Here is a 12,060-nt window from a genome sequence, read left to right on the forward strand (position 1 = left end):
TATACAGATGAGAATTACAGTCTGGTTTAGATTAGAAATAATAGACATAAGCCTTAGATGGATTATATTCTCTAGAAATATGTAATATTTGTAAAAATACCAGAATTTTAAAAAACAGTTATCGGGTCATTCTTGTCTATCCAATAGCGAATTTTAACATGTACAAACAACATTTTATGGTTTACAGCCACAGATGAATGGCATATCCAAGAGATAATGGTGGTGGTATTGCTATTTAAGATAACGATCCAGGGTTTCATTACCTATGGCAAATGCTAGTCAGTCAGCCCAATGTAGGTCTGCACTTAGTCATTCAAGCTAGAGTATGAAAAATGTAAACAGATATTATGGTAGTCACATTACTCTTTTGTATTCTGTTAGCTGAGCATATTGATCCATCTTTACAATACTACTCATCTGTTCTCCCATGTCTGGAACAAACTTCTGGAGAATGCAGTATTAGATCTCATGGATATTTGTCTTTTCTCATAGTTGTGATTAAACCAAAGACAACTAGTGATATTGATTTTAAAACACAAATATACAACGGATGACTGATTCAAATTAAGTAATCAGCAACTCTAAAAAAGCAAAGTCAGGGTGACACTAAAAATTTAAATCTCATTTCTATTTAGCTTAGAAACTAATATAAGTACATACAAATAGATTTTTAGAAAGCAAAACAATTTAAAATGAACATATTCAAATAAATAGATAAGGCTACTTACGAAGCATTTTAATATACACACATTCAAATGTGCGAGTAAAACAGTTATATGCTAAACTAAATATAAAAATGTAGTCACTGCCATTAGTGAAGCATTTCTAAGGTTGGAGAAGTCTGATTTTAGAAAGGAACAGAACAGGAACTGTACCTTTGATAAATAGACGCTACTGCTGATCAGTTTAGAGCCTGAATACAGAGATTCGGTTTTCCTTCTCTTTTATGATGTTTTCACAATTTTTAAAGATTGCGGAAAAAATGTGTTGATAACTTTAGCAAAGAAAACTTTTTAACTCTTTCTAAAAATATTACCACAAATAGCAAAAATACAAGCATGTTCCAAATGTTCTCTAACGCTCTTCAAGGTTCTTAAACATTAGTCAACATATCTGAAGTAAGGGGAGGAATTCAAAATGACCATGAATTTTCAAACAGTAATGGCTAGAATGAAGCTGGAGAAATTATGTACTATTCTGCAAAATAAATAAATAAATAAATATCTGATGGTGATATTTTTACTATTCTTTTCTGCTGTTCAAAAATACGTGACAATTGAAAGATGCCCTAGAAACAGTCATAATTGTACATGTAATATCAGTCACACTTCATACCTTTTTCTGAAATATTCTTCACATAACAATTAAAACATTTTACCCTCCTGATTTAATGACTACCCCTCCAGATATCTCAGCTGATTTGGAAGAAACATAGCATAAATTTTTATAAGACAAAAAAAATATCTTAAGCCTATACCCATGCCAATATCTGAAGCAGTCATCCTTCAAATTGTAGAAGAAAATACAAGGATATACCATCCTTTGTATTCAACTTGCTATGGCAAAGGAAAACATATAAATTGTCAGAAGAAACGTCTAATCTTTAACCATTTGCATTCTGTAAGCCCTTCCATAGATCATTTGTTCATATAAGTGGGGTGGATGAAAGGAAATGAAGTTAATATCTTTGTTTTCCTAGTTTGCTTTTTATTTATTTCTACATGAAAGGACTAAAGAAATCAGTGATGCATGGAAGAGCAGCAGTTCAGGTTTGTTTTTGACCCTGTTCCTGGATTGCAAATAATGTGTAAGTAACTTAAAAAAAAAAAAAAAGCTTTTTTCTTGCTTTGTAGGAAGATACCATATATAATATCTGACTAAAATTAAAAAAAAAAAAAGTGGAGGAAATAGTATCACTGTTAAAATACTAATACCCATCCCATAATCTGGATGCTTTCTTTATTAAAGAATTAACAGTCCTGTAAGCTCTAAGTTTGTTTTCCAGAGCACCAAGTTTGGAATCACAGTCTCCCTGCACAACCTGTTTGTTAGAGTACTCATATATCATGTCTTGCAATTTGTCACCAGAGTATAAAATCTCTTTACTTGGATGAAGTATTGTTATTCCTCAACTGTAACTGAAGGAATTTTCAAGTGCTCATCATATGAAAGGAACGTAAAATGCTGGACAGTTACCAGTATTTCTGCCCAAGTGCAGGAATATGATACTAAATAAATATGTCAGAAGAGTATTTAATAACTTCTAAGCAATGTGGACGTGAAACATGCATAAAAAAATGTGAAAATGCTAGAGTATTCCATATCTATTCCCCTCCCCCCTTCCAATATATATAATCATATATCACTCCAACAAAGCAGATCACCTAAACACCCCAGATATCAAAGGACTAGCCTGGCAAGGTAGATTTGCTGCAATAAGTTCACAGAAGTTTTGTCTGAAACAAATGCTTATCTATCTTTTGAATTCTATCGAATTAAGTCAAAAGTTGCTCTATTACCATCTCTATTTTCACAGCTTGTTATTTTTCACCCAAGGAGATATGTAAGCAACAGAAAGACAATGCTAGTATACGTAGTTCCATTTAATTAAAGCAGATTTAAAATTTTAATATAATGCAAGAATGGAATGGCATTTAAGAATCACGTAGACAAGCATAAAAGCCAAGCACTAGGTAGAAACTTATCTCAAGTACCGGCACTGCCCAAACAGTAACAAAAAAGGATAAGAACCTCGTATTGCTTTATACAGTAAAGGTTTCAGTTCTCTTGGCTACCCACTCTACATGCATTTACCTTATTTATACACTCTAAAGACTTCAGATTCTAAGCAGTGGTCAGTACAGGCAGAGACATCTCTTTCTCAACCTTCTAAACAGCTATTAACATATAAGCAATATTCAAAAAATGAACTGATGTTCATCAGGGTATTCGGGCTAACCACACCTGAGACCACATATTTACCTATAAAAGTCCTACAGAATTCAGATGGACAGGACAGTTTACAATACTTGAGAGAACAAGTGGTGCTAAGACTTAAGGGACTATTTATTTTTAAGGATGTTTTGAAACTGTGTCCCTGATTTTCAGAGGTTCTGACTACAGAGAGTCCCACAGGACATTCACTTGAATACAACTTATCTGAAAAGTATATAACAGCGTAATCACTACTTTCACAACTTCCTCAGTGATTTCTTTTTTTTTTTTTTTTTTTTTTTTTTTTTTTTAGAGCTGCAACCTGCGACTTTAGAAGAAAGTTTAGACTTTATCAAAGGAGAACACTGGCCTCATCAAAAGAAACTGATGAATTCAGCCACAAGTACAGAAACAGCTCTTTTTTTTTAAGTTTCTTTTTTTTTTTTTAATTGTGAAGACTTACACTAAGAACTGCTGAGTCTTCAAGGGATCCCATAGAAGCTTCTTCTTTGGAGTTTTAAGGACAGTAAAATATGACTCACAGATTGACTGAAAGCCTGGCTTTAGTTTACATCTGGTTTAGGTTTAGGAGTCAGCATGCTGCGTAGTTGCCACAATTAACCCCTTAAGTAATAGCTGAACAAACAGCTAGAATTTTTGGATGCACTGTTGATGAGTAGGCAAAAGTAAAGATTTAATTTGGCAAAGAATAGTTGTTTCTGTAAAGGTAAATTAAAAAGATAACAAAAGGATATAGCTTGCAAGCATTAACAGAAAATCAGTGGATCAGTGGATGCAATCTCATTTTACAAGGTAATCCATGGTCAACACAACTGTCAACATCTAAATGTTTAATAGATTATTATGTGAATAAAAAATGGTAAGGAACCAAAGCATATCTACTACCTTATATCTCTCAGTCCCAACTTGACAGTGCCCCAGATTCAGATACAAGTCTTTCTGCTGCACAAAATGGAACTTTCAGTTCTCTGATTGCCACAGCAGGTATTAGATGTATAGTTCCTATTGCTACATGGCTGAGCTGAAGACATAATTTCAGGTCACGGTAAGAAGTACTGAAAAAATAGGGAACATGTACTTTTCCAAATTACTGTGGGACCCTTCTTGGAAGACACTTGTTAAAATATAAAGTGCTCTATATAAATTGTTAAGCAGATAAACATTTTCAGCCACGTTTATTTCAAACCAAAAAGAAATAGCAAGCCATACTGCCTACCTTCTTATGGATGGAGACTTTTGAATGTCTTGTTAGCATTCATGGTAGAAAACAAATAGTTAAATTATGAAAATATCACTTATAATTAGCTTTCAGTCAAAGATATTAAGTATTACAATATTGTGGCATATAAATAAGCACTGACTAGCTCAATTTTATAACATTATATGTATTATTCTTCTTTCCAACATTCTATTAGTCAGATTTATTTCTGCCTGACATTGTTTCTAATTGCATTTTAGCTGAGCTTCAGTGAAAGTTTTGCAATAAATAACAATTGATGAATTGGATTATGATTTGCAAGAATAAACTATTTTAAAGCTAAAATACTAACAAGCAGCCAAAGAACAGCTTCTAAACAGTCTTAACTTATCGTAAGTGCTTCATGAATAACTCTCATTGCCATTCTCATGTCCTAGTGCTTTCCTAAACAAAATATATGTTCTGAAGAACTTTACGGGACACAAATCCAGTATTTTGTTAAATCACAACTGTGCATCTGTATGCTAGTACTAACTATACAACAGAGGTCCTAACTAGCAAGAGTCATGCAACATTCTTGTGACCCTGGATGCCCAATTTTCCATTATATGGTGAGTTGATTTAAGTTATGTGACAAGTGCTAAAGTTTCATCCCTGGAATGACATAAGAAAAGAGTCATTGCTTGGCATGACTACATCAAGGAACATTGTTGACAAGCAGGAGAGATCAAAAGCAGATCAAGTTGCTTAACAAACTATATGCCACTGAAGTTAAGAAGGCTAAAGTAAGAATCCTGGAGAGCTGTGAAATCTGGGGGCAATGATGGAGCCAAACTCACTTGGTTTGTGAATGAAAAGCTTTACCTGTTCTTTGGTCTTCTATTTCTTTATAGTAATCCACCATATTAACTTTAACCGTGGGGTGTATTTTATCTAAAATCAGCGACAAGGTCTGAACAATCTGCAAGTATGATGTTGCATGGTTAGAATAACTTCTGCTACACTAGTTTAGATGACTTACAGCTTACCTGAAATGTAAATTTCTGAATTATTATCTTGGAACAGGTACACATTGTGCCTTCTTAAAGTCTTTTGGACTTCCACTTTGATTTGAAATCTCTGTACAGACATAGTTTCTAGCACTTACAAATTGAAAGGCATACAGTGTTCATGAAAATTTGAGATGGACAAGAGCTTCCGCAGTCAAATTTTGAACATCCCAAATTCTTTTTCTTAAGAAAATCAGCATAACTCCTTTAATACAATCATAAGTCCTAGCTGATTTCTGAACCGTGAAACAGCATAACAAAGACAGATTTTTGCAGAATTATAAAGATGATTTACATCTGTATGCCACTGTGTATGTTACTGACATATCCATATAGAAAAATATAACATTTATAGACTGAACTATTTAATTATTGTTACATAGCAATTTTTCATAATAACTTTCCTCTAGCTTATGGTGGTACTTTATTTATTTTTGTTGTTGTACTTTTTTGTAATTTCATGAAGGGATCCTTTTGGGACTGCCTTCCCCCCATTTTTACAAAGTGTTATTTCACTGTACACAGTTTTCAGGGTATTTGAAACTAACATATCCTTATACTGGTGATAGTGCCAGCAATGTCATATGCATATTTTCAGTGATTAAATTAAAAACAAAAACATGCAAACAAACAAAAAGAACAAGAAAATGTGAAATCCTCTCATAAAATATTCCTCCTAAACACAGATGAAAATGGCGTCACAGCTACAGCCCACATCTAACTGTAGACCTGGAATGCAGTCATAGGCATCTATTTCCCTCTCTAAGTTTGGTGACAGTCTGTCTTTCTCGGAAATACTCAATACTCATTTTATTTTCAATGGCTTCAAAAAGAGAGGATGGTATTTAGGATTCTGTCATAATTTGTTTAGTATCTTAAGCTCTCTTCCTGCTCAGTCATTTAATAAGACACTTACTAGTTCCTCAAGTGGTAAGGTTCCAGGTACACATTAGCAAAACTGGCAGTGTGCTTGAAATAAATGAAAAAGGAAAACCAGTTTGAAGACATTTTAGCCATTCAGCTAAAACGTGCATTATTTTAAAAAGACCAGCATTTTATTTGTCTATGCTGTCTGAGCCTATTACAACTAAGCAATTGGAATATGCAGTAGTTTTAGTGAATCCTTTTACAATCAGAGCTTTCTGTAAAGCAATTAATTCGAATTGACATACTTTGAAAGAGAGACGCAAAAAGCATTTTGCATCACTCAGAGTTGATAAGAAAGTGATAAGATTTTTACTTCATATCCAGAAGAGGATGGAAGAAGGGAGCCAAAGCTATTTCCTAAATATGGTCATGCAGGGAGTCATGATGTCTGCCTCTATTCTTCAGTTTCATTAACTAGTGAACAGAACGACAATGGAGATTCAAGCCTAAGGGCTGGGTCTGGAAGCACAGAAAGAATTTGCCTGAAGTCTTGTGGCAGAGTGAAGCGTGTAATTTCCATTTTTACAGAAAGCTGTCTTTGATCACTACACAGTGTAGATTTATTCCACAAGAGATTTATGTCTGTGTGCAAATTTCAACCTTGATCTAAAAATGTTTAAGCCTTTGTCCATATAATTATACTTTTGGTGAACTTGTGAAGGATAATGTCTTCATCCGTAGAAGTTCTTAAACATGTGCCTGAATTCAAATACCTTCCCTAAATCAAAGCTAAGCATCTTTCTTCTCTGTTTGGAAGCTCAGAGTTTGTATAATCTGAAAGTTGCAAGAGCTATAGAAATAATTTTTCTTATGGCTGAACTGTGGGATTCTTCAGGGCAGCAGCTGGATGGTGCTTCAGTTTGCTCTTCAGTATCACAATAAGTGATCTTGAAATAATTTTAAATTTTACTTCTAAATACTTAAAATACACTTTTAAAGAAAACATACAAATGGAAAGTTTGATAAGCGCAAGAAGGTCAGATTTTGTTCTGTAAGAATACCAAGTTTTTGTTTTAATACAGAACCTTCCATTGTAGGTTATTCAGGGACTAATGATTTACTAAACCGTTCCACGCTCTCTAGACTCCTGGCATTCAAAACCTTTCAAAACAGTCAATAAAGATCTTTTCACTGTTTGATTTGAATCCATCTCTCCACAATTTAGCATAATGGCATATACTTGCCTAGTCTGATGGAGACCTTTAAATAAAATATTGAACGTTGCATATGTTGCTGGCTAATATATTCAAACTCTTTATCTTATTTAACTTAAACTTAGTGCTTAGTCCTCAGTGCTATTTTGAAAAGTGCTATATGTGTTGTTTAAAGAACTCTAGCAAGTGTACTTTAAGAAGCTAATTTTCAAGAAATGTCATTCTACATACACAAGAAAAAAAATACTTTCTTTGCATATGTCTTAACAGCATTTTGGACCTAATTCTAAAATGTTTCTGTCATGGTTATGGCCCAATGCTTTGACATTTTTTTCTTATGGTCAGTTCACACAAAAGTGCACACAAAACAGTGATTTTTTTGTTCTAGTTTTGAGACATAAGATTTTACCGAATTGGCTTGATGCTGTTTATTTCAGCAACCTCTTTGAGGTTATCAGCAGAAAATAATTATTATAATGAAGTTGATAAAATAATGGTCACAAAAAGAAAAAAACAAACAAATCAAGGAAACAAAAGCCTACCTGAGGAATCAAAGTATGCACAACTACTTTTATATTGCCATAGAATTTCTCAAAGTGATAGAAAAAAGTAATCTCAGATATACGTTGAAAACATATAATTAGCACTTAATCTAACTTCAGTACCTCGCAAATCTTTCTTCATTTTGCGGAGATCCTTTTGAAAGTCTTCGAACTTCAGCTGTGAAGCCTGAAAGAGATCTTGTGGCTCGGGAAGAGGAAAGATGCATTGCTCTTTTCCAGCATCCTGACAACAACACAAATATGCAGTTACACAGTGCTCACTACATTTTTATTTAATAAAATATAACACAAATAACATGTGCATTTTCTTATCTTAGCCAGCGTAAGAAATTTTAGTTAGCTGATTCTTGATCTTGAGTTTGAAAAAAGCAAAATCTATTCTCACTCACCTCATCAAAATTACGCAAATAGTATGAGACAATGTAAGATAGAAGACTTCTGCTGTTGTCCTGTGTAGAAGAGAAAATAGTTGTATTATTAAGACCCTCTCGGCAAATGTTAATTGAAGTCCCATTTAGAGTCACACACAAAGTATATTTTGTGGGTCTGCTTCTTGGGCAAGGGGGGAGAGATTTCACTTAAACACAAACAAGACAGAAACAAAAAAACCCTATTCAACAATCATTAAAAACAGTAACAGAAAAATATTTTGTAATATTTGCATAAGCCATTCCTGCTTTTAGCAATGTAATTGATTGTAAACTGAATCTTTGCATTTGAAATTTCTGAACAAGGGAAAAGAGAAACTAATTCTACACTGGTGTATACAACTTACCTGGGTAACATTCAGAACTTTTTGCTCATCTATAACTAAGTATTAAATAAGCAAATAGTTATTTTTCTAAAATAATTTTTGGATTTGTTGAGGAAACTACTTTCTTCTTATTTCCCATCTGTAATGGAACTTCAACAAGAAATCTTTGACTTGGAGAGGACTTCAGATAAAATTATATTTTCAAGTGGAATAATATTTTATAAGAACTCTTCCAACTGAACAGCAACAAGTGAACTTAAAATGTATTTTGAAATTGGAATATTATTGGTCACAATATTTGGGTCACCAAATCAAATTTAATGTGCCTAAGTATTCAACTAAGTTCTGAAACTGGTGATCTATCTACAGTTCATAGTAAAATCATAAGGTTTTACTAAAGTAAAAGGCTTAGACATGCTGTACTATGGCATCATTCACATCACTGCTCCCTTGGCTTACTGCAAGAACAGACACACCGGAATGGAGTTCCTTTCTAAGAACATAGTTGACATGATAAAGCTAGCTTACTCACGTTATCTAATACAACAGCTAAAGCATGTGTATTTAGGGAAACAAGTTCTTCTTTTTCTTCCTGAAGAGCAGAACTTGATAATCACAGAATCATAGAAGTGCAGGTGTTCAAACTCCAGCTGAAACTCTGCTGAAAAAGGTTCTCTAGAGTAGATTGTAAAGGATATTGAGTATCTCTAGAGGAGACTCCACAACTTCTTTGGGCAGCCTATTCTAGTGCTCTGTAACCTTCATAGTAAAGAATTTTCTCATCATGTTTGTATAGACCTTCTCGTGTTCTAGTTTGTGCCCACATCCCCTTTTTATGGGAGCTGCTGAGGAGCCTGGCCCCACCCACTTAACACCCACCCTATATAAGAATCTCCAAGCTGAACAGTCCCATGTCCCGTAGTCTTTCCTCAGAAGGGAGATGCTCTAAGTTCCTGAAAAATTCACTAGACAAATTTTGGGCCACTTTAAAGAATTAAAACTTAAGAATTTCTTTTGATATTCCTTTCTGAATTACACACTGTTCATTTAAAAAGGAAAGAAGAGTGATTTGTGGAAATATTTTAATATTTTAAGGCAAACAGGAAATCTCAAATCAACTTACACTGCTCTTGACATCTTTCAGTTTTGGCAGGATATCTAGCCCAAACCCATCAGCCTGTCCTCGTGTTCTATTTCCACCATTCATGTAATTTCCAAAGGCAAGAACCAAACCTAAGACCTGCATAACTCCTGACCCATTTTTCAGTGTCTACAAAAGAGAAAAAGAGAAACAGATGTACACAATGGCGTAGAATATTATTAATGTGTTGTGAATGGAAAACCTTATCTGCAAAAGTGATATTAATTTAATATGTTATTACTACTTAAATATTATATATATAGATTATATATAACATGAATATGATTTATGAATATGATTTATATGTATAGAAAACAGCATTATTATAAGATGTGATCTTTTTGGAAAAAGGAAACAGTATTTCCTTAAATGGCGCTGGTGTGAATTATATATTTAATTTAGAAGAGGGTTCTGCAACAAATCCCTAAAACACCTATTTAAAAACAATCAGAACTTTAGGAGTCAAAACAAAATATTAAGAATAGTTATGAAAATACTGACAAAATTTGCATGTTAAAGCTATGTTGTTCTGCTTGTGGTGCTTCCTCCTTCCCCCCCCCTCCCACCCTCCAGCCTCCTCCATGGGACTACCAAATTACAGAAATCTCTTCCAGCTAGAGACGCCATTGCCTTCTCTCAATCATTTTATCTTTGATATTATTGAGTTGCACACTTCCAAAAACCAAGCAAACATAAGGTGAATGGAACCTGTATTCCTTTGGAAATTAATTACAAAGTTATTATAAAGAAGAAAGATTTTGCTTTGACAAACAGAAAAAGGTGCATTCTCTTCCCACGACTGATATGCATTTATGGCAACAATATGATATAGTTCAGACCCAAAAGCTTATCTTAAAATTTGCTTTGATGTTGAATTGCAATTATAAAACGTTCTATTCTGAAGTACTGCTATCCTTCAGATGTAATGAGTACTTAGAGTAAATAAAGAAAAAACTTTTGAAATATGAGTACAACTTAACAAGATTAAAAATATATAAAAAAATATAGCTCTAAGTCTTTACAGAACATAACCTACCTCACAGAGTTTCTGTAATAATTCAAGTTTGCGATGGATTGAACAAATGCTTTCTGAAAATGTTGACTGAAACAAGATGCAAAATACACGTTCTGAAAAGTTGGGAATTAGTGAGAGTTCATAGAGGAACCTGTAGAAATTAATGGAGAAAATAATAAATAATCACAGAGTTAGTTTTGATTTGTTTTTCTTTCTTTTATATAATCTATAGCTAGTTTACAATAGCATGCAACATTTTCTGAAGCGAATAAAACTGTATTATTTTCTAAGTATGTTCTTACTGTTCAGGTTTATCCAAAGACTTAGCATTTTCTTTTTCCTTAGACGCCTTGCTGTGCTTTTCTATTTTTTCTAATTCATCTGATTGTGCTCTCTGGAATAAAGAAATAAAGTAATTAAAAAGTGTAAATTAAATATTACTTAAAAACCTAGTCTAAAAACACAAATGGAACATGCCCATGTCACTAATCTTATTTATACATTTTTCTTTCCAACATCTGCTTACAATGAAATTACTAAATTCTTGGAGTGACTTTAAATAGCATTCATAAAATGGAAATAAGAACTTCCTCATAATATTATTGGCTACTGATAAAATGCAAAAAATAAAACAATCATCCAATCAGACATTAAGAAAATAGTAATCACCTCCACTTCCTATTCTTTGGCTGTTTATGAAGTCATTGGATCAAGAACTTTGTTCTTGAGTTGTATTTTTCTTTCTGAAGCTCTTGAGTTGTGTTTGAACACAGTCTGGTCCTTAAATTGTTTAAATAATAACTACTGCTTGAAAACAACAATAACAACAACCTGACAACAAACAAAATCAAGACCAGGCTGAATGTGGCTCTAGGCAGCCTGATTTAGTGTTTGGCAACCCTGCCTGTGGCAGGGGGGTTGAAACTAGGTGATCATTATTGTCCTTTTTAACCTATTCTATGATTCTATAAAATAAAATGAAAGTATGTTTGTATTTTTATTGCAACTAAAACTATATTTTGTTCTTGGAAAAAGTCATAGAACAACAACAATTAGTTGAACTATTATACATGAGAACTACTGTGTATATATATGTATGTAATAAAACATTAATTTTTTATCTTAATGAGTCCATATTAATGACTGTAAGTAATTATATGTAAACTGCCTAGTTCCTTGGAGGACTCAGTACAGCATACCACAATCTGTTGTTCAGTATTCTAATCAAAACAAAAAGAGCTTCCTGTTCCATACTATAAAATCAAACAACACAGAAAGGAATAAAAGTGGAACGGAAACTTCTT

General features: G+C 33.3%; 1 protein-coding gene across 1 annotated transcript in view; it reads right to left on the reverse strand.

Moving 5' to 3' along the window:
* Window positions 1-12,060, reverse strand: part of FMN2 (formin 2) — a 141,125-nt gene that overhangs the window by 42,809 nt on the left and 86,256 nt on the right. Inside the window, exons 9-13 of the mRNA XM_085218363.1 lie at window positions 11,059-11,150; window positions 10,778-10,907; window positions 9,724-9,870; window positions 8,236-8,295; window positions 7,949-8,069 (exon numbers count right to left, since the gene is read on the reverse strand). Coding sequence (XP_085074489.1) covers window positions 7,949-8,069; window positions 8,236-8,295; window positions 9,724-9,870; window positions 10,778-10,907; window positions 11,059-11,150 — 550 coding nt within the window. The remainder of the gene's footprint in view (window positions 1-7,948; window positions 8,070-8,235; window positions 8,296-9,723; window positions 9,871-10,777; window positions 10,908-11,058; window positions 11,151-12,060) is intronic.

The sequence above is a fragment of the Meleagris gallopavo genome, chromosome 2, assembly GCF_905368555.1.
Source record: "Meleagris gallopavo chromosome 2, MGAL_WU_HG_1.1, whole genome shotgun sequence".
Lineage (NCBI taxonomy): Eukaryota > Metazoa > Chordata > Aves > Galliformes > Phasianidae > Meleagris > Meleagris gallopavo.